Source organism: Carettochelys insculpta, chromosome 18 (genome assembly GCF_033958435.1).
Source record: "Carettochelys insculpta isolate YL-2023 chromosome 18, ASM3395843v1, whole genome shotgun sequence".
NCBI lineage: Eukaryota > Metazoa > Chordata > Testudines > Carettochelyidae > Carettochelys > Carettochelys insculpta.
In genome coordinates this window covers 26,730,087-26,753,888 of record NC_134154.1, presented here as the reverse complement: position 1 = coordinate 26,753,888, position 23,802 = coordinate 26,730,087, and the positions used below count along the sequence as shown (strand labels likewise).

At 40.1% G+C, this 23,802-nt stretch overlaps 1 protein-coding gene across 1 annotated transcript in view; it reads right to left on the bottom strand.

The window, feature by feature from the left end:
• The window catches only part of KNTC1 (kinetochore associated 1), an 81,867-nt gene that overhangs the window by 7,981 nt on the left and 50,084 nt on the right, over positions 1–23,802 (bottom strand). The window contains exons 41-59 of the mRNA XM_075012708.1: positions 23,221–23,349; positions 21,424–21,540; positions 20,848–20,957; positions 19,873–20,083; positions 19,216–19,305; positions 18,696–18,867; positions 18,240–18,298; positions 17,890–18,106; positions 14,274–14,347; positions 13,248–13,458; positions 13,032–13,141; positions 10,128–10,174; positions 8,865–8,943; positions 8,032–8,150; positions 6,700–6,835; positions 5,339–5,434; positions 4,124–4,180; positions 3,491–3,545; positions 3,198–3,261 (exon numbers count right to left, since the gene is read on the bottom strand). Coding sequence (XP_074868809.1) covers positions 3,198–3,261; positions 3,491–3,545; positions 4,124–4,180; positions 5,339–5,434; positions 6,700–6,835; positions 8,032–8,150; positions 8,865–8,943; positions 10,128–10,174; positions 13,032–13,141; positions 13,248–13,458; positions 14,274–14,347; positions 17,890–18,106; positions 18,240–18,298; positions 18,696–18,867; positions 19,216–19,305; positions 19,873–20,083; positions 20,848–20,957; positions 21,424–21,540; positions 23,221–23,349 — 2,153 coding nt within the window. The remainder of the gene's footprint in view (positions 1–3,197; positions 3,262–3,490; positions 3,546–4,123; positions 4,181–5,338; positions 5,435–6,699; positions 6,836–8,031; positions 8,151–8,864; positions 8,944–10,127; positions 10,175–13,031; positions 13,142–13,247; positions 13,459–14,273; positions 14,348–17,889; positions 18,107–18,239; positions 18,299–18,695; positions 18,868–19,215; positions 19,306–19,872; positions 20,084–20,847; positions 20,958–21,423; positions 21,541–23,220; positions 23,350–23,802) is intronic.

Below are 23,802 nucleotides of genomic sequence, written 5' to 3'. Positions count from 1 at the left end.
GGCTACTTTCCTCAGATCCCACCGAGGAATACACTAAGAAACTACACCATCTGCTCAGGACACTCCCTACACAAGCACCAGAACAGATTTATACCAACACACCTCTAGAGCCCCGTCTGGGGCTATTCTACCTACTACCCAAGATCCACAAACCTGGAAATCCTGGACACCCCATCATCTCGGGCATTGGCACTCTCACTGAAGGACTGTCTGGTTATGTGGACTCTGTCCTCAGACCCTATGGCACCAGCACTCCCAGCTATCTCCAAGACACCACTGACTTCCTGAGAAAACTGCAAGACATTGATGACCTACCAGAAAACACTATCCTAGCCACCATGGATGTAGAGGCTCTCTATACCAACATCCCACCCAAAGATGGAATAAATGCTGTCCAGAAAAGTATCCCTGATGATGCTACAGCACATCTGATGGCTGAGCTCTGTAACTTTATCCTCGCACACAACTATTTCAGATTTGGAGACGATATATACCTTCAAATCAGCAGCACAGCTATGGGTACCTGCACGGCACAGATCCAGACAACTGTGTGTAAATTAAGCAGCTTTATCAGCTCTGCCTAGAATATGGCTCCAATATATATACATATTCTGGTGCTTTAAGTTAGAATTGTGGCTTGAATCTCCTATTCCTCTTGTGCTGCCCATCTATTTAGGCAAGTACTGCTACTGGCCCATTTTGCAGACTCTGAAGGGCCTCCCAGTACAATCAAGGGAGTCTGTGAACTGATTTGTCCCTATGAGCAGCAATGTATGCATGACAGGGGACATAAAGCCTCCTGCATCACGGACTCCCGTGTATCATCAACCAATGCTGTAATTTATCGTTAGTATCTGGTAAACTGTCAGTATTTAATTTGTTGATCTGTTCAAATAATTTCTTTATGGCTACAGTGTCCAACCAGTTCTGAAGCAGTAGTTACAAACTAGCCACATTTTTCTGACAATACAGTAGTGCCTCGATTTACGCAAGAGTTGTGTTCCCAAGCATCCTAGTGTAACTTGAATTTCATTTAAGTCGGGGGGGTGGGGGGGGTGTTTCTCCCTGGCAGAATGCACATTCTGCAGCTGGGGAAGCAGCAGGAGCACCTGGAACTCTTTTTGAAAGGTAAGTCCTGGGTTTGGGGGGAGGATCAAGTCTGGTAGCAGGGGGAGGTGGAGTTAAGCTGCGGCTGCACGGGGGTGGTGGTGGTGGTTTGAGCTAGACACACGAATGGCGGTGGTGAGCCAGAGCCATGCTCGGGTGGTGAGCTGGAGCTGAGCCATGTGGGATTTGATTTGGGGCCGTATGTGAAGGGTGGTGAGCCAGAGCCAGGCATGGGGGGTTTTAGCTGAAGCCGCACTGACGGGGTGAATCAGAACTGTGTGCGGGTGGTGAGTGGGGCTGAGGTTGAGCCAGGGCTGGGAGCGTGATTTTGAGTTATGCTTAAATTGCATTAATGCAAGTTAAGCGTAATGCAAAATTGCGCGTTTCGAGGGTTAACTGTATATTTATTGTTCACGCCAATTAGCTACTCTCAACTGGCCAAATAGCCGCATGCTGGCATGTTGGACTCCACAGCTCTACAGTAATATTTATTTTAAAAAACACACCAGCAGTCATGTAGCAGTTTAAAGACTAACAAAATAATTTATTAGGTGATGAGCTTTCTTGGGACAGATGCACTTTCTGATAACTATTAAAGTCATGTAAGGAAACAAATTATGAGCAACAAAATAACAATGAGGTTTCTATAGGTTTGTCTATTTAAGTTTAGGGTCTCTGGTTTAAAAAAAAGTTGAACCACTGTGCTATTGGATCTTCTGCCAAGCTGGTACTTACAAAAACAAGACAGAATACAACTGAACCTAAGCAAGCACACTTCCATAAGTGAACATAATGATTTTTAAAATTATTGTAAGAGCTACGTCAGGGATTCCCAACCTATGGGTTAGAACCCAAATGGGTCGCCATTAGATTTTCTAAAGGTTGCCAGCTGGGCGGCTCTAAGCCACTTGTCTCTTTAAGGAGCCATTTGTGGCACCCGCTGCTGCCACCTTTACTCCTCTAGCTTCCAGTCCCTGCCCCTCCATGCTGAAATGGAAATCAATTTAATTGGTTTACCAGCTGGCAGGGAGGGATCTCGCTGTTAAACCAATGAAACTGAGTCCCATTTCAGAGCGGCTGGGCAGGGAATGGTCTGCGCTGCAGTTGGGCTGGAGGGAGCCATGCGGAGGAGGTGGCAACAGCCTGGAGAAGGACCAGCAGCAGCTGTGTGCGGAGCTCATGTGAGCTAGGTGCGGGGGAGCGTGGCTTGGGGCTAAGAAGGGTTGAAGGCTTGGGGCGTGGGAGTGCATTTTTCCCAGTGGAGAACCTCCCCCACCACCATTTTAATTGCCTTGGTTTGCAAAGTCTTCCTGAACTGTCAAAATGGGTCCCCATCTAGAAAAGGATGGGAACCGCTGAGCTAGATACTATTCTGTTGAAATTATCTCAAATTTCTATAGTTAACTGGCAAAGTTGCATGACTTCACTAGAATGTAACTGATGCAAATGAGAGAGAACAAACCATTTATGTGTACACAGCTCAGTGTTGAACAGATTACCTTTGTCCATATGTGATTATTAGTACTAATATTTTAAAATGCTGTGGTTATTGTCTAAAAATATAAATCAACATGGACTATCCTATTTTAACACTTTCCTTGTGATATAAGATAGCAGAACAGGGAAGTTTCTTATGCACTTCAGGCTTTGTAAATAGTTATGACTTCTACTTTTAGAGTGAGATTCTGTGATGCACCTTGAAAGGGTAGCATGGATGTAAGAGCCCTGTGGAAAGGACAGGATATGATCTTTGGATTGTGCAGATTCTGGTATTCTCCACTGTCTGGAACAAGTGGTGATGTAAATAGATACCATGAATGGGTAACTCTTGGCACCTGTCCTTGGCTATCTACAGATAGCAGTGCTGCCCAGAATCTGTACGGGACTATGTTCTGGGCTCTGTCCCCCAGAAACATGTGGTGTAGAGGGCTGTCTTAGTTCCTGCGCCACAGAGATCTTCCCCTGTCAAATCCAGCGCTTTTACAGTCAGTCACTTTACAGTGATTTAGCTTTTTTACCAGATGCAAAGGGTTGCAGGAGGGGTGGGAATCTCCAGCATCCACCCACAAGCAGAATGCAACATTACTTACCTCAGTAAAACCACAAAACATTCACAGCATGCTTCTAACTGCTTAGGACTTGGTGGACAAGAAGCTGACAAAAAGAAAAAAAATTGCTAACTAAAATACATTACTGCGAAATATTACATTACTATGATGAGAAATCTTACAGCACCTTGAAGACTAACAGATTTATTTGGGTTCCAGCACATGAAAGCTTGTGCTCAAATCTATTAATCGTTAGGTGCCATAGGACTCCGTTTCCAAAAAAAGAGTAGCTCAGCTACTCCAAAACTACGACAGAGAGCTAAGACTAAACCTACCTTCAAGAAATGGTGCCAGAATTACACTTCTCCAAGCTCGAATAAAGTTAGGAATCTGTTGAAAGTAAATATATTTTAAAAATAACATCCATAACATTCACTAGCCAGCAGAACATGGAATTTTGAAAACAGTTGAAAAAATTTCAATCAACTTTGGACTGATTTAATTATTAGGTTCTGTAATACATAATTTAAACTGTAAGATTTTGAACAGTGGATTCATGAATGTCTGCCTTCTGAGACTAGGACGTAAGTCCTGTATTTTTCTTTTTAAGCCACATGGCACCAAGAGGCAATGGTATTTGACACTATGTGAATTGTCAAGGGTCAGACCTCCAATTTAATCTTTACCATCCTCCTGATCTTGCAGGACTGAGCTATACAAAATAAACGTTACATCAAGTTACAGCTCCCTCAAAATAAGGAAACCAAGACACACGCTTAAAACTACCATAGCAAACAACAACAATTATATCTCATGGCAATAAAACTTGGTACCATTTGTTACAGGCCATTTCTGTCTGGCACTTTCCATCAAGGGTGACAAAACTGTTTACAAAGAGGTTAGGTAAGTATCATTTTACATGAGGAATTGAGGAGCAACATACATTCATTCATAAGAGAGTCACATACCTGCCATAATGAGGGAACTCCAGTAAGTGCTATCAGAACTTTTCTGAGATAATTAATCTAAAAGAATTATTCCATTACAAAATGTTAGTATTTTACAGATTTACACAAGAACCTACAAGATTAAATTATATTTATGCTGTTGGCATTCAAGTGTGAATTTGAAGATCCTCACTTGACAACCCAAGCGAACTTTAACAATTTATATTACAAAATTATGAATGTTATCAGTGTATCCTGCATCTCAATAAGTTGACTGTAACATTTTATCAGTTATATGGCTGTATCTGGTGATGTAACAAAATACAGTAATACTGAAATTCTTTTCCTCATTACGATCATCACATATGATTTGAATGCCTACCTTTGAAAGGAGTCATTTTCAAACATTCATAAGCAGAATCATTTAAGATCTACTTTGTTTTCAGGCAGTAGGTTAAAAAACAAATACAAAGACCCTTAAAGCAGTCTAAAATCTCACTGCCAACAGCACAGATAAAAGCAATAACCCATGGTTGGCTTATATAAACAGGCTATGCAGTAAGCTGAGATGTAAATCTACAGCATGTTAGATGCTTGGCTACCTGTGTTTCCCTTGGCATGGTGCACTTAAGATCCTTAGTGCAGGGATGAGCAAAGTGGGGTGCGGGTCCCCTTGGGAAGTGGTGTGAAGTTTCATAAGGGGGCAGCAGCATAATCGGCTGCTGGCTCTCAGGCACATCCATCTCATTAAAAACATTGAAATGTTACTTTTTTATGTATGTATATTCACACTTCTATGCCGATTAATAAAGTTTTTACATTTTACATAATTTTCTTATTCATGCTGAAAGTGTGTCCCCCCCCCCCCCCCAGTTGGTTTGGGTAACATTAAACAGGTTGTGGGGCGGGGGGACCTTGCAGGGACAAAATGTGGGGCTTGACATAAAAAGTTTGCTCTTCCCTGCCTTAGTGCACTCTGATATAGCCCACTTTGAAAAAAAGCATACAAAGTGCACTGAGGAACTTTTAAATCACAGTAGCAGGGTCTGCATGGAAACTATGGAGTGCAGCCTGCTTGCATCATGTAGATTTACACCTCGCTATTCAGCAATCGGGGGGCTGATCAAACTAGTGTTTGTTTAGCAGTTGCTTGCATACACAGTTGCCCCAAAGGAGCATTACTTTCATGTTCCTACAGAACACACATCTTTCAAATATTACCTAAAAGTTCCTTACCATATTGAAACCAAGTAGTTTATGCAGTAAGCCACTCCAGAGTTGAGGATCATATACTTTATATTCTAAACTAAGTTCAGTCACCAGTCTGGCAGCCTAAAGCAAAAACAAAATGAATCAATTATTTCATTAAGCTATATTATCTCAGAATCCTCTGCAGTTTTCTAGATAGGGTTATTTTAGAGAATTTTGTGATTTTATACAGACTTCTGAAAGGCTATGATTGAGACCTAACCCCAAAGTTGACAAAACAAGGAGGATGTTAACATGATTTAAAGAACACACATTTTATATGATGTGTTTGTATTTCTTCTTTTACCTCATTTGCTCTCATATTTCCATATTTTTTCCACTATGTTTTATGGGTTTCTGCTGAAGATCTAAACATTTCCATCTTACTAGTATAAAAACAAGTGTCATCATTGAAACTTTCCTACAAAATAGAGGACATGAACATACACTGCACATGTTCTAATTTCTTCCCAAAACTTGTCTCTCTGTCTTATCTTCAGATACATATTAACTCAGCTCTTTAAAGCTATAAATACAGTACTGGTAATTTAATGTAACAAATCACTGGCTGTAAAACAAAACATTAAAAATGTTGGTATAAACAAGATATAGGTTAAGCCCCATTACCAATTTAGCATAATGAGTTAACTGACAGTTGATCAAAAGGTGTGGGGGGGAGCATGTCTACACTAGCCAAAAAACTTCGAAGTGGCCATTTTGAATTTTACTAATGAAGCACTGAAATATATATTCAGCACTTCATTAGCATGTGGGTGGCCATGGCACTTCAAAATTGACGCGGCTCGCTGCCGTGCAGCTCATCCTGAGGGGGCTCCTTTTTGAAAGGACCCCGCCTACTTTGAAGTCCCCTTATTCCTGTGAACAGATGGGAACAAGGGGACTTCGAAGTACACGGGTCCTTTCGAAAAGTAACCCTGTCGGGACGAGCTGCATGGCGGTGAGCCGCGTCAATTTCGAAGTGCCGCAGCCACCCGCATGCTAATGAAGCGCTGAATATGTATTTCAGCGCTTCGTTAGTAAACTTCGAAATGGCCATTTGCATGGCCATTTCGAAGTTTTTGGCTAGTGTAGACATAGCCTGTGTGTGTGTGTGTGTGTGTGTGTGAGTGAGAGAGAGATCCTCCAATATTTGTATCACTGAATTAGAATAGGTTTTTACCCTGAAGTTATGCACATTATTCAAGGCTGTTTCAAAAACACAAGTAGGCAACCAAAGCCTAAAAATGTTCAAAACGTACACAGTATACAGGCATGTATATACATACACAAGAATGTACAATTATTTACACGCATTCACAATCAATTTATTGTCTCTTCTTAAATCATACCGTGGGTTCATGGCTATGGTTTTTCCACAGTCCCTTAATCATCCCTTCTTTAGGACTCGTGTCAAAAGATTCATAGGTGTATGGAATATTCAGTGTTTCAAACTCTGCCAGATAAATGAAGCATTTTAGAAGATACCTGCAAAAACAAAAGAAGTTGTGATGGTTATAATGACAGCTGTTTTATAATCCATGTAGTTCTGAAAGCTTAGATTAAAGCTCAGGATCAAACTAATTTAATGCACTGTTAGTTTAAAAATAAAACAGTACCACTATCAACTATGGTCTTATGAAAACAAGTTTATTGGACTCAACATTTTTCTAGTGACTAAAAACTTACTATAAATCTTATACTAGAATCTCACCTCATACAGAGATTATCAGAATTACAGAGAGACATGTAGGTACATGGCACTGTGAATTCTACACATGAATTTGCTACAGATAAAAGTCCTTATCTTAGATTAATTATGAAAGTCACTCACAATCCAAATTATCAAAAGGAGCTGGAGAGCATGGGATAATACCTTAAAAGAATTACCATTACAAGTTGAACCTCTCTCATCCAGCACTGGTCAGGTCCTGAGGGTGCCAGATGAGAGAATACGCCAGATGACAGGAAGCCAATATTTCCTAGCACATTACCAACACTTCCATTGCTTTCTGGGCTCTTAGAAGACATTTGGGGTAAATTACAACTAAATAACAGCTCAGAACACCAAGAGCTAGAACTGCTAGCTATAAAACATAAAACTTTATGGGACCATGGGAAACTTGACCACAGTGACTGTCTGGCTAACTAAACTCATGCTGGATGAGGGAGTTCCAGATTAGAGCAGTTCAACCTGTACTCAAAATATTTCCGCAGAGGCAAATCTGATACCAAGACACCTAACTTTGGTGTGTGCTGATGGAGAAGTTGTATACGCAAGATACGATTCCTGAAGGGACTCTGAACATAAGGCCCATAGATGGTGAGAAGAAAATGCTTAAAGTATTACAGTAAAAACTCTCCTATACAGAGAAAATAGTTAAAATTGGCTTGATGCCTGGACATAGACATCATAGAAATTTCTCACTCACTTTCAGAGTAAAATATGGGCACGACTATGATGCAGTATAGTATGATACATGCAACCCCGCCCCCCCCCAAACAAAGCAATAAAAAAAGTAGAGTGTGTGATTTTAAAATAGGTTTTAAAAGGGGGGAGGAAAAAGGGAAACTAGACACAGCAATAGTCTTCCCTTCAAAAATAAAAAAACAAGACAATTTGTCCTAAGAAACTGAACTAAATATTGGAATAAATTTCCAAAGAAGAGAAAAATTCAGCTTACTTTACTTTCTCAATGGGTTTCTTAAAGAGTGATTCAATCGTCTCTGCATCTGCCAAATAGATCAAACACTTGAGAGCTCTACTTCTATGGGCAAATGTCAACTGGTTCACACCAATAGGCTGAAAGAGAAAAGATACAGAAAACCTGTTTGCTGAATAGTAACAAAGCATGATATTTTCTTTCAAACAACATATGTGCTGCCTAACATTCACAGACTCTGGCACAGATGTTGTGCAGAACAATGTGGGCTGGCTTCCTTTCAACCAGTAAGAATTTGTTGTCCAGTTAAAATATCTGTCCACATTCCAGGCCCATCTGATTTTCCAGTATTTTAGAATGCTAATAAGCAAGGCCTGATGTACTGAGGTTTTTTTTGTTTATTTTTAATTTACATGAACAATTGATTCTGTTAAAGTGGAGAGGTAACCACCATAGTTTTAGCTGTTGGGTTTCCGTTCACCTCCCACATTAAGAAAATATGATCCAACATCTTAGAGCACTATAAACCTCCCTATTTCAAGTGCTCTCAGAGTTAGTCCTGATACCATCCAAAAGGCAAATACTAATTAGCAACAGTTTAAAGTCCTGGAGTTCAAGGGTGAACTACTGGCCATGAACAAATTTATGGCAACATTCCAGCTTACTTCAATGAAGTCAGGACTTAACATCGGAAAAGAAATATTAGTAAGTATAAATCTGAGTAATTTATGTGCATATGTTACACCAAGTTACAAGCCTCATATATAATACCAATTGCTTTAAACAGATTTACTAACGTATAATAAAAATTGGCAATAGCTTTTAAGTGTTTTGTTAAAGTGGTCTAAACTTACAGATGTGGCAGATGTCGTAATTGCAAAAAGCAATCTTGAGCTGTAATCCACTGGGCGTGATTGAAGTAGATATATAACTCTGAAAAAATGTTTTTAATAAAAGTAGAGTTGCATAGACTTTGTATTATAACGCAGCATATCCATTTTATTCTAAGTATATATTTTTTTGATAACAGTCCTACAAAGAACAGTAAACTCTTTCATATCCAGCTGCCCTGGGACTGGGAGGTTGCCAGATTTTAAAATATTCTGGATAATAGAGAGGTATCCCTAGCAACATAGAACACTAAAGAAAAACAAGATTAGATATTAAGAAACAACTTATACTGTATTTGCGGTATTTATTTGTATTTACTTTCACTATACAGTAAACCCTCGAGTTGTGGGGGTTGCATTCTTGCAGCCCCTGCGTTAACTATAAATTTTTACACAAGTTGTGGGGGACGGAGGGAGGGCCTGATTTCCAGTTACCCTGGGCTTGCAGGAGCCGGGAAACAGACCAGCCCACCACGGAAGGCAGGGGGAATGGGCCACAGAACAACTTGTGTTAAAGTTATTTATGCGCAACTTGAAGCCGCATATTTCAAGGGTTTACTGTACTCTATTTAAGGAAAACTTAACTAGCATTTCAACCATAAGTAAATTTTAGTTATTTTGGAGTTCTGGATAATAGAATGCTGAATATGAAAAAGTTTACTGTACATGATACCACAACTACGGGCCCATTTATGTCAATGTTTACTTTCACACAGCAATTAATCTCACATTAATCTCATTAAGTATGGGAACATCTGAGAAAATAAGCATTTGAAAATTCAAGCCTTATGTCCAGAAAAAAATATAGATGAGATAATCTAATATATGCAATATAGTGCTGTTCCATTTCCCAGGTCTTTATTGAATGACCCCCCAACTCCAATTTTCTACCATGTAGTAAACTTACAAATTAGTTTTGAGCGGGTTTTAAAAAGTTAACAGTCTAACACCTGTAACTTGTCATGAAGTAGCTATAATGAATGTGACATCTGTTGAGCCAAGTCTAATATACAGATTTCCAGGCATTATCATCAATTAATCTATAGCATCCACCTGGATGTTTGGCAGGGTAACAGGATCAGGTTCGAAAACAAAGAATACTATGGGCCTTTATAGCCAATGGTAGCTTTGCCTAATTGGAGGCTGCAGTATTGCCTTTTATCTGCTTGGAAGCCAAAAGTCACTGAAATGTAAAATTAGCAATTTATATCAGGAAAATGAAAATACCTCCTGAGTTCTTCATCTTCCTGTACATCCCCAAAGATTTCAGTTTTCTGTAGAACAGGAGTGGATAAAAGTAATTAAGGAATTATTTGAACTTGTAGGTTTTGAGGGAGAAAAAAATATTTGAGGGCTAGATCAAGTCTTTACTCAAATCATGCGTAAGAGGCTGTGCATAATTAAGCCACCTCAGAAGCAGCACTGGAAATAAGTTTTTAACTGTCACAATTCCTCTTATATTACCCTCTGTTAGCCGGTGGCCGGGTAATGTGCGGTAAGGTATTCCCCTGGGTCCTAAACAACCCAGTTTTTTTACTGTTAGAGCGGGGAGCTCTAGCACTCTCACCTATGGCCAGGCTGTGGTAACCAAACGGTTAAAGTTCTTTTTGTTGTGCCGGCTGTGTTGCAGTGACAAAAGGGTTAACAGCAGAGTCAGGCTCAGAGCTTAACTAGTTACACGTTTATTAAGCTACAGTTATAAGCGTGTGGTTACAAAAGGCTATTGTTTACTTCTTATATGCTAGCAAAGTACAGGTGTTAACAAGTTATGTTACAATCCAATACAAAAGATATCTGTTACCATCTAACACAATGATATCTTGATACAATGACATCTAGTTACAGAGCTCTAATTCTTTAGCTGTGCACAAAAAAAAGTCGGAGACCTAGCATGGGTGTATCTTACCCTCTCTGCATCTCTTGATACCAGCGTAGCCAAGCCGGATCGGTCACTCAATTCCGCGGAAAGACAAATACGAGGTTGGGCATCCCCAGTTGTGGACCTCGGAAGGCAATCACCTGACCCGACCAGCAGGTAGTTGGTGGAATGAACTCAAAGTTAGAGTTCTGCTGGGCCCACCTTTTATACCCCTTTTAGGTTACATATTCTCTTTCTTATCTATGGTGCCAGATCACACTGGTCTGTCTTTTGTGACGCCAGTTTGTTACAAGGGCATTTCTTACTTAATTTGCACTTGTAAGACAGCAGATAAGCAATTTGAGCATACAGGACATTCTTTTTGTGTGGGCGGGGGACTTCCCCTTCTGGGGTGGTTGTGTGTGTGCGCATCATATCCATCAATGCCAGCTGGGGTGATTTCTTGAGGGTCCCCCCCCGTTGACAGTTTGGCCTGTACTCTCAAATTGCTTATCTCCTGTCTTACAAGTGCAAATTAAGTAAGAAATGCCCTTGTAACAAACTGGCGTCACAAAAGACAGACCAGTGTGATCTGGCACCATAGATAAGAAAGAGAATATGTAACCTAAAAGGGGTATAAAAGGTGGGCCCAGCAGAACTCTGAGTGCATTCCACCAACTACCTGCTGGTCGGGTCAGGTGATTGCCTTCCGAGGTCCACAACTGGGGACGCCCAACCTCGTATTTGTCTTTCCACGGAATTGAGTGACTGATCTGGCTTGGCTACGCTGGTATCGAGAGACGCAGAGAGGGTAAGATACACCCATACTAGGTCTCCGACTTTTTTTTTGTGCACAGCTAAAGAATTAGAGCTCTGTAACTAGATGTCATTGTATCAAGATATCATTGTGTTAGATGGTAACAGATATCTTTGTATTGGATTGTAACGTAACTTGTTAACACCTGTACTTTGCTAGCATATAAGAAGTAAACAATAGCCTTTTGTAACCACACGCTTATAACTGTAGCTTAATAAACGTGTAACTAGTTAAGCTCTGAGCCTGACTCTGCTGTTAACCCTTTTGTCACTGCAACACAGCCGGCACAACAAAAAACTTTAACCGTTTGGTTACCACAGCCTGGCCATAGGTGAGAGTGCTAGAGCTCCCTGCTCTAACAGTAAAAAAACTGGGTTGTTTAGGACCCAGGGGAATACCTCACCGCACATTACTCGGCCACCGGCTAACAGAATTGGCGCAGCGAGCAGGGTTGTGACACAGGCTGTACCGCAGTGACAAAATGAAACCAGTCACGATAAACATGGATTTCCCCAACATAGAGAAGGAATTCACCTGGGAAGGATGGGGTGACCCTAAGTTGGACAAGGAAATGTTGGAAAAGAACTGGGGACAATCAGAGGAATTATGGTTGCAGCTCTGTAAGCAGAGAACTGCTTGTAAACTAAAAAGGAAAAAGGAATATTGGAGCAGTTGTATCTGGCTGTTAGAAACAGCTCCTTGGACAAAAGCCCAGATTGTAAGACCTTGAAGAAACTGCCCAACTCTGAAAGCTTTAGTTCAAGTTCTTAACTCTTTGTGTTACAAAGTGTAGTTATGCAAACATTTATGTTGTGGTGTATGTGTATATGTCATGGAGTTTTGTTTAATGTTGTTTGTCTGTCTGTCTGTCTGTCCTGCTGGTGCATCCATAAGCAGGGGAGCACCTCACCGCACATTACCCGGCCACCGGCTAACACCCTCTTATGCTGTAATATAAGCCAGTCCTTCATTATATTCTAATTACTTCCCACCCTGCTGACTGGTGTGTTGGGAACATGGAGGTGAAGCTAAGACTCCACCATTCTTTTTCCACTTATTTGTTTGGGATAAAACACACCCAACAAAATATTGGACAATGAACCTCAACTCTGCTCTATCTTGCACTGGGAGCTGAATCACCCTCTCAGCCAGCTCTAAGCACACAGGTGCATAATCATATTTACCAGACCCTACCTTTCCAGGAATCTGCACAAAAGAAACAGCCAGACCAGAGAATGATGGTCACAATCACTACAGAGTACAAGCAAAGCCATTTCAAACTGTTTTAATAAGGCATAATAGATTGAAATGAAATTGGCTGAAAGCCTGAATCATTTTAGATACATCTTCATAGCTCTGTCTTCTCAATGCTCACATCCCTGGTTTGTGAGCAGATGAGTGCAATGGTTTTCTACAAAATATAAAGCTCATTTCCCTCAAGAATTCTCTTACTTACTTCATCTGGTGACACATTTGGACACAGCCATTTTTCTAGCAGTTTATCCCAGATTTTATTCATATCCAAGTTGTTAATTTCTGCTATTTCCTTAGCTGCTGCATGAATATCTACATATATGGAAAATGCAAATTTATTTTAGAAATTCTTGGCAAGATTCATTTATGAATTAGATCTATTTTTCCCCCCTCAGAAATCCAGAGAAAATTTACTAACCTGGATAATCTCTGCCAGTTGGATTCTGAATCCGTTGGTTTATGCTGCTGTGTTCATAGAGTAAAACAATAAGATTTGCTGGCTTGCCAGTAAGTTTCAAATGTTCTGCAGTATTTAATTTGTGGGTTATTAGCACAGTTTCTGTGGCTGATCTTTGGTACTGCACACGTAACTTCTTCAGCAATACTTCAGCTTTTTCATGCGATTCATCCTTTATCAAAATAGTGACATTTGTAATACAAAATAAACTTCTTTCCATTTAGAGGAATAAAGAAAATTGATTACTCATGATAATATTCAGTTTGATGCAACAGCTGAACATTTAAACAACTGTGTTAAGTCTATTGCTTGGGGAGTTTTATATCTGATATTTTAGACCTTTATGTGCAAAGATCTTATTATTCATTACCAATCTCACTTGATAAAAATGAGCACTGTGGAAGAGCCAGCAAAAGTATTATTTCTATATGTAAAGTAAATAAACTTTATGGGAAAGGGTTTGGACAAAGTTGAAGAAAATTTGGGTTCAGCTAAAAGTCTAGCACCCATAATAAACCTATTTAACAGTGGCTCCAAATCAGAGTTGTGAATCTCCAAAAAAAGACAAAACAAAAAAAACAAAAACCCATCATTGTGATGTTTTATGTTCATCGTGCCTCAGTGACTCCACAGCAAGTTCCCCCCCACTCCCAGTCCTCAACTACCAGGCCAGAAACTCACCCTAAAATCTGAGAGCTGTATTAAAGAGGTACATGATAGAAAATATCTATCAGCAGTAAACGTTCTGGAAGTGGAACCAAATTAGTAGTTCTGTTGAGTAATTCTATTGTAATGCCATTTTCCAGTCACTTTCCATAGGTACACTTTTTCATATAAAAGGGTTATATTGTGAGTTTTTTTAATTTAGTGAAAAAAAGTATTTGGTGTGATATCAATGCTCTATAATCCAAACTACAACAAAAATCAAAAAAATACACTTTATCATCTCCATATATTTGCTATATCCCATGGATCTGGTGTCATTACCTTGGCTGTAGTATTCGTTAGCCATTTCTCAGCTAAATAGAGACAGAATTTCAATGCCTGAATCTGGTCAGGACCTTAAAAAGAAAAAACAAAACAGACAAAGATAGTTTTTTAGCATTATACTTGTTTAAATCATGGGAACGACCTGAACCTAACACATATTTAGTAGCAAGCTAAGTCTGTAACTCATCTCAGTGTGTAACTTTTCACTTTGCTTTCCATCACTAATTTCCACTTCATGTGCCATTCAGTTTTGACTCCAAAATATCAAAAAGTGAATCACATGTGACAATTCTCACTGATAAGAAACCTGTTAAAGTCCGGGTCTTCACAACATCATCTGGCAAAGAGTTCCACAATTTGACTATACGATGTGTGAATACTTTTTTTTTTTTTTTAAACTTGCTACCTATTAATTTCATTTGGTCACCCTCCCTCAAAGTTCGTGTGTTATGAGAACAAGTAAATAATTTTTCTTTATTCACATCCTCACACCAGCCAATGATTTGATAGATGTCTATCATACACGTCCCCTTAGTCTCCTCTATTCTAAAATGAAAAGTCCCACTCCTTTGATCACTCCTCATATAGCAGTCATCCAACCCTCTGATAATTTTTGTTGCCCTTTTATGAACTTTTTCCAATGCCAAAATATCTTTTTTGAGCTGAGGCAACCACATCTGTACACAGTATGCAGGATGTGGGCGTACCACAAATGTGTAAAATGGCAAAGATATTCTCTGACTTACTCTAGATCCCCCCCTTTTTTTTTTTTTTTTTTTAGGATTCCTAACATTCTATTTGCTTTTTTAACTGCTGCTGCACATTGAATAGATGTTTTCAGAGAACTACCCACAAAGACTCCAAGATCTCTCTGAGGTGGTAATAATTAACTTAGTCCCCATCATTTTGTATGTATATTTGGGATTATGTTTTCCAATATCCATTACTTTGCATTTATCAACATTAAAATTCATCTACCATTTTGTTGCCTCGTCACCTGGTTTTGTCAGATCCTTTTGGAGCCCTTCACAGTATGCTTTGGACTTAACTATCTTGAACAGTTTTGTATCAACTGCAAATTTTACCATCTCACTCTTTACTCCTTTCTCAAAATCATTTATGAATGTTGAATAGGATTAGTCCCACTAAAGATCTGTGCGGGACACCACTCCTCTCCATTCTGAAAACTGATAATTTATTCCTACCCTTTGTTTCCTTTCTTTTAAACAGTTATCAATCCATGAAAGGCCCTTCCTTCTTATCCCATGACAGCTTACTTTACTTAAGAGCTTTTGGAGAAGGTCCCTTGTCAAAGGCTTTCTAGAAATCTAAGAACACTATATCCACTGGATCCCCTTTGTCCACGTTCTTCACAGAATTCTACTAGAATAGAGAGGCATGATTTCCCTTTAACAGAAACCATGTTGATTTTCCTCCCCCCAAGAAATTCTACTCATCCATATATGTCTGACAATTCTGTTCTTTATTATACCTCATAGTTTCAACTAATTTGCCCAATACTAACATTAGACACCTCTCCCTTTTTTCTCTCTACCCCTTTTCTTTGTCTAGTCTCATTTATGTTGAGGACTCTTAGGCTACATCTACATGAGAGGATTTTCTCAGCAAAACTGGGCTTTTTTCAGGAAAAAACTGCATAGCGTCTATATGCAAAATATGCTTTGTTCAGGTATAACACCTCTCTCGACAGTATTCTGTCGAAAAAACAGCCATGTTGACACTCTGGGAACCTTTTGTCAACAGACAGGACTTCTGGTTCTCCAGGCAGCCCTGTTTGTAGAACTTCCGGTCAGCTGTTCTGTCGACAGAGGGCCAGGCAGTCTGGCTGCTTTCTGCCAACAGAGCAGATTGCTCTTTCAATCTGCTTTTATGTGTAGACACAATCTGTCAAGAGAAGCTTTGCCAAGAAACCCCTTTTGACAGTGACTTCTGGTAGACAGAGGCTTCTTATGTAGACATAGCCATAGGGTCAGAGATCACACTACAGCATCCTGCCTCTGTTTCCTCCTTCAGGGTCTCTTATATATTACTTTTTCCGGGGGGCAAACTACTCCTCTCTGGAGCTTGTGTTTATTTACAGAAAATAAACTAAAACCAAACACACCTCTTAGTCCCAAATTTGTGTCCCCCAAAAAATGTTCCTCTTCCTAGGCATTTGTGTCTGGAGAGCCTAGGCCTCTCTTTCTTAGCAGGCTACTCCTATTCTTTTTTATCTGGAGTCTCAGTGCCAAGTCCCAAGACTTGCTGGAGACTGACCATTCCCAGCAGTGTTTCCTGTAAATTGAGTGCTTGGATGGACACCCAGGAGAGATTCAGTTGCCACCTAGATGATTAGCAGAGCACCCACAGCCACCCATATCATGTTTCTATTTGTGGTGCACACCTGCACCTGTTGGTGCACACAACAAAATTTAGTCTGCCCATGGATGGAAAAAATTAGAGGGAACACCAATTCTCAGTGATCCATTTCTCCCTAGTCATTCCCCAGCATAGTCTGAACAGTACACAGATACAGAGTCCCACTCTCTCTCACTCACCAACCCACACTTCTAGAAGTTACCCTTCTTTATACTGGGACAGCCACACCAGTCCTTTCAGCTAGCGTATACTCCCACTCTATCCAGCAGGAATTCTCACAATATCCCTTCTGGGAAGCATCTGTGTGAAAACCTGGTGTCTTCTGCCACCCCTAGGTGATCTTGTTCATCCTCTTCCTTCCAACTTTCAAGACAGCCAGTGTTGCCCTTCTAAAAAGGGTACAACCCTGTTTCTCCCTGTAGGAATCCTCACAGGTGCTCTGCTGGGGAAATCGTCTTTACCAGAAGAGCATCTCTCATACATCTGGCCCTTTCATGGATCATGGATCCTCTGTCCAGCTCTCCAGCCCTGCAGAGGTAGGGTCCCTCACTGCTCCCTTGGCTTTCCAGGTTGAGGGGTGCCAACCAGCCAACAAATCCCTCTTGCTGCTTTCCTGCCTTCAGCCTTTCCCCCAGGAAATGCTTTCTGCTTCCTTCTGGGACCTTTCACAGTGTTTTGGTAGCATTCTTGTCCTTTGTCTGAACCAGTCTCCATGGACTAATGAGGATTCCCTCTCCTGACTTCCATTAGAGACTTTCCCTCACTAGATCTCTCCCTGATCCTTTGCAACTGCCAGGTGTTGTCTGCCCTCTCAGTTGACCAAATGAGTTCACCCGTTCTGGCATAGGGCACCAGATTTATTTCTTTCAGTAGGGCCAGTCACATTCTGACCGGTTTGAAACATGGTTGAAACAAAACCAAAACCACTTTGAAATGCCACGCAAAGTTATGGCACAACAATGTAAATATCCATTAAACAATAACAGATTTAAAAAGAAACAAAAAGAACACTGACTTATAGGTGGAAGTGTAACTGGCATCTTTCCATTTTGCCCAAACTAGGTTTAGGAACAAAAATGGCAGCTTCCCTGGCAAGGCCAGAGGTATGTTAGTCTTCAAAAATGCTACACAGAAGCAAAACTAGAAAGTTGCCCAGCTCTCCACCACCACCACCAGTCTCCAACCAAAAAACCCTAAAACCAACTCCCCTACCTCAAATGCATGAGCACCATACCTGTTGGAATTTCTTGTGTAATCTTGTGAGCGATAGCTACAGCCCATTCTGGGTTAACTATAGATAACAGGTAGGATTGAATGGTTTGCACAGTTTTAGTAGTTTCTTTGTTAATTGCTGATGAACATCCAGCTTTTGCCCGTTCAAATACTTTTGGCTTCAATTTCTTTTCGAAGACATGCCTGGCTGCAGACACATACAGGGTATCCAGTGAAACCTAGAAGATTATCAGATGCAGTGTTTATAGTGAGTCAAAGACATAAAAAAAGGAAAAATATGCATTTTTCTCCCAAGGAAAAGACTGAATGATTCTGAAATAAAAATTTCCCTAGACAGAGGCACAGCCTTACCTTCATTAGTTTGGAAATCAACAGAAGAGTTGAGAAGGATTCCTCGCTAAGCTCTGCAGCTGTAAGGAAATCAGACAATGATCTAGGAAGAGTCACACTGTCACGGTATAATTTTTCTCCTAAGAAATGAAGTAATTTCAGTTTACTGCTAAATGTAGGACTCTACTGATGACAAGAAGAATGGTTCTCTGGTTAGGATGTAAAACCCCTCCTCCCCTATCGACTCCCTGCGTAACTTTGGATAGGACTTGGCAGGTCCTCAGATGGTATAAAACTGTCAGATCCACTGCAGTCAAATGACCCTTACTTTCTCTGTGCTATAGTTTCCCTCTCTAAAAAATGGAGGCAAAAATACTGGGTGTAGGAAGAATAAATACAAGATTGTACACATGTAAATAAGACAGCACAACGAGGAGGCCAATACATATACACTAATAGCTGAAATACTGATCATACATATAATACTCCAGAAACACTGTGTGGTTCTAAAGAATATCAAATGAAAAGGCAGCCTGGTTTTTGCAGCTGGAGACAGGGAAATCGCATGCTCCAAAATGTATTGGTGTTCCAGATCCACAGGAGGGGAAGTTCTTTTATAGGATTCCAGGTGTTTCAATAAACCCAGAGCCTATAAGACCAGAACATGAAGAAAAGTTAGACAACTACTTTATTTTTCTGGAGTGAAAAACTGTCTCCATATCTGCCCACAAGTTTTGGGTATATTTTTGCAAGGATTACTCTATAGCTGTAGTTTCCACCCACTCTCCCTTTGTGAGGCTTTTCCGAGAAACAACTACACTTCTCTATTTAGATGAATTATTTTGCTGTCTGTACAAATGTGCAACGCCAAATGATGCCAGTGGAGTTAGAATCTTGTGTTACTCCATCTATGTTTTCATTAGTTTAAAACAGTGCAAATAAACAAAGTTTGAGCTAGAAACTGTATTTAAAAAAAAAATCTTATTTTTAATAGTACCTGATTAAGGTGGATACTTGTGTTACTTTCATCAGCTCTTTGTATCACCCTTAGCACATTTTCTATCGTTTCATAATCATATGGATCAAGCTGTTTCAAGAAACAAAACAAGAAAAGAACTGATACATGTTCAGTCTTCTTGTTTTTTTAAATTTTATTTTCAGGTAGATAGGCATGATGAAGAACCAGAATGATTCTTATTTACTTCTGGCATTTATTACATCCAATCTAGAAAGTTAGGTAACGACTTGTATAATAACTTAAAACCTTGCAAAGTTATCCTGGGATTGCAGAGAGGCCAAATTAGGTCAGTAATGAACAAACAGAAAGGAAACAAGCTCCCATGATGCACTCAAGCAGATGTATATTTTAAATGGAAAATTGAGGCATTTCTTGGGGTTTTTGGGTTTTTTTTTTTGGTTTTATTTTCAATCAGTGGAGGTGTAGAGAAAAAGAGAAAAACACTGACCAACACATTATTACTGCCCTTTATTGTTTTGTTCGTTTAATTTCTTAATAAAATAAAGCGACATATCTAAATACAGTTCTTAAGACTCTTTACAGCGATCTAATAAAAGATAGCTGTTTTCATCAGAATGAGAGGACAGCTACGAAAGCAGCGTTTGAAGCGATATGCAAGCTTTGTAACTGTTTTACCTTGTGCAGTATTCCACTCAGGCTAATGACTAGATCTTTTGTGCTTTTCAGTAAAGGAATTATTTTTACAGATTTGGCCAGCAACGTGGAATGAGGCTGCTTCCCAATATCTCCTGCAGAGTCTCCTTCAACTTTGTTTGCATTAGCATTCTGAAGAAGGAGTGCTTCAATGCAAAGCTGCAGTGCTGCATCACTGTCCAACATGAAAGTTCTGAAAAGGGAGTAGTAACAGAGAGATAAGCTGTGTTAGTCTATATGCTATTAAAACACAAAAGCAGTCTGGTAGCACTTTAAAGGCTAACAAAATAATTTATTAGGTGGTGAGCTTTTGTGGGATAGACCCACTATCCCACAAACACTCACCACCTAATAAATTATTTTGTTAGTCTTTAAAGTGCTACTGGCCTGCTCTTTTGTTCTGAAAAGGGAGAAAATACAGTAAACTCTTTCATATCCAACAGTCTGTCATCTGGAACTCTCAAATAACCAGCATTTTCACCATACATAAATTTTAGTTACATTTTCCATAAACACAGTATAATGAAAGTAAATACAAAGGAATATAGCAAATACAATAAGTTTACAGTGTACAATACTACTGTTATTGGTAAATAAAGTACTCTGCATACATTTTTTTGTTTCTTTCTTAATATCTAATCTTGTTTTTCTTTAGTTGGTAGGTATACATCTCTATTATCCAGAATATTTGGCTATCCAACAACTTCCCAGTCCCAGGGCTGCCAGATATGAAAGAGCTTACTGTATATTCACTTTAAATAGATATGTTTAATGTGTGGATTTCCTTATGAATAAATTCACACAAGAGCCTGATTACCTGTACTGCATTTTTGAAGGTGGGTAGACATTTTTGTTTTTCAAAGTGTATTCATAAACAGCTGATATTTAAACTGAAACAGAATTCCTTACATTATTTATGGCAGCAACAACAGAACACTGATTTCCTTCAGATATTACCTGCAATATTTCAATATAAGGTCTGTGTCTACATTTGGATTCTGTACCAGGGTCCCTATGAGTTCCTTTTTTCTTACTGAGGGCTGCCTAAACACAGTCTGGAAAGAAATCTGCAGATACAAAAAAAAAGGCGTAGTCTCACAATGGTGCGTCAAATATTCTTTCACAATCAAGGAATTATTCTCAATATGCTTGGCACTACTCATTTGCACGCTTCTATTCCAGCCATTAACTTCTGGAATGTTAACAGAGATATTTAACCATTACAATAGGGATGTTTGTTTGAGCTCCAGTGGGAAGTGGTGCCACAGTCTCACTACTCTGGGCCCCATTCTGCAAAGTATTTAAGCAATATTCTTGTATGGCTCCTTCAAAGTAGTAAATTTACCATAAATTAAGTTCAGTGCACATCCTGAGTGACGTGTGTCCATAAAAAGCAGTATATCAAATATATATATTTGCCAAGAAACTGCTCTTAAGTGAGCACCAACAAATATGAAAAATTCCAATATAAAGTCACATGGGCACTTTACATTAAGACTGTAACCAATTGAAACATTTAAAAAGTATACTCACACCAAGTTTACTAAGTTGAATACCCCATTCTGCATCAGTAATTAATTCCCCGAACTTTTGTCTCCTTCCTGGTTCACCATAGTGACTAGCAAGCTGTGCTCCAACCAGAGCTACTCCCTTGAAAAGAAAAAATGTGTGATTGAGAACCGTGAGATGCACAGTTGCAACACTCACACTATAGGAATGCTTGTATATTTACAAATATAGTTTATTAATACATTTAGCACTGTCACAAAGACCCTAATGAGACAGGGAATATACATGTATATTTCCATACCATATACTCACACCATTCCCTCTAGGACAATCTGAGGTGTTAGCCTTCATTTTCCTCATTATTACCAGTGGCCATCATTATGGCACCTCCCAAGGACTACACTTTCTTCTCCTACTGCCCCCAGGCTGGGACGTTCCATGTAATATAGGTTATGCTGACATAAACAAACAAAGCCGAAAAGCACCTGGTCCACACAACATCCCCGCAGAAGCAGTCAAAGCAGATAGTGAGACATCAGTCAACATGATGTATAATCTATTTGGGAAAATTTGTGACACTGAAGAGATCCCACAAGACTGGAAACATGGCTACCTTATCAAGCTTTCCAAAGAAAGGCAACCTGAAGGAATGCAAGAACTGGAGGGGCATCATGTTACTGTCTATTCCCGGAAAAGCATTCAATAGGATTTTCTTGGCAACAATGAAGACAGAAATTGATAGCTCAGGAAAGAACAATAATCCTTCTTTACATTAAGAACAGTGTTCAGATAGAATGAGATGTTACCAGAAACACCTAAAACATAATTGTAAAAGAAACAACCAAAACCGACTACCTTTTTCCTGAAGGCCCATTCCATTCTTTAAATTATTGCCTGAAAATTTTTTTCCCCCCTTCAAATTACTCCAGGGGCAAGATTACTTCAAAATTTCTCCAAAGCACTTTTAAACCTTAGTGAGGTTAACTCTAATGAATTGCTATACTATATAGTTAACATCTTCAAGCTGCACTTTATTATACTGAATAATAATTTTCTTATCTCTCTCTCACAGAGGCTACGTCTACACGTGAAGCCTACATCGAAATAGCTTATTTCGATGTAGGGACATCGAAATAGGCTATTTCGATGAATAACGTCTACACGTCCTCCAGGGCTGGCAATGTCGATGTTCAACTTCGACGTTGCGCAGCACCACATCGAAATAGGCGCTGCGAGGGAACGTCTACACGCCAAAGTAGCACACATCGAAATAAGGGTGCCAGGCACAGCTGCAGACAGGATCACAGGGCGGACTCAACAGCAAGCCGCTCCCTTAAAGGGCCCCTCCCAGACACAGCTGCACTAAACACAAGATCCACAGAGCTGACAACTGGTTGCAGACCCTGTGCCTGCAGCATGGATCCCCAGCTGCCGCAGCAGCAGCCAGAAGCCCTGGGCTAAGGGCTGCTGCCCACGGTGACCATAGAGCCCCGCAGGGGCTTGAGAGAGAGCGCGTCTCTCAACCCCTCAGCTGATGGCCACCATGGCGGACCCCGCTATTTCGAAGTTGCGGGACGCGCAATGACTACACGGTCCCTACTTCGACGTTGAACGTCGAAGTAGGGCGCTATCTTCATCTCCTGATGAGGATAGCGACTTCGACGTCTCGCCGCCTAACGTTGAAGTTAACTTCGCAATAGCGCCCGACGCATGTAGCCGTGACGGGTGCTATTTCGAAGTTAGTGCCGCTACTTCGAAGTAGCGTGCACGTGTAGACACGGCTAGAGAGAGAGAGAGAATACTGCCTTTCCAGAGACTTACCAGAATTTTGTTGTAATTTTGCCTTGTGTTGTTTATGATATTCCAGAGTTTTTCAAACGTATCTTCCTTGGGCAAAATTGTGCAGTAACCCAATGCCAGGTTATGGTCTATCAGGCGGCAATTGAAAACCTACAGACATTAAATCCACAATAAGCATACTTCTGGAACGTCCAGTTAAGTATGTGCAGTTAACACACATGATATCGGCCGTGTCTACACAGCCCTCTCTCTTCCAGAAGGAGCATGGTAATGAGCAAAGGGGAATATTCAAATGAGGGAATATTCAAATATTCTAATGTTTGAGGAATAAGCAGGCTTTCAGAAGGTGGGGTTCCTTCCAGAAGGGCCCTGTCTACACGGCTCTATAGCTCCCAGAAGTGGCTTTTCCGGAAGTGAAATCTCAATGGACTATGCAAATGAGGTGTGAGATATTTAAATCTGCTTCATTTGAATATGGGAGAGGGCTGTGCAGGTGCAGCCCATGTGTTATGCATATCAAGTGGCCAGTAATACACAAAGGTCTATTGGGCCTTTTAATTAAGCTAGAAAAAAGGTAAGATTTTTTTAGTTTAGAAGGTGGAA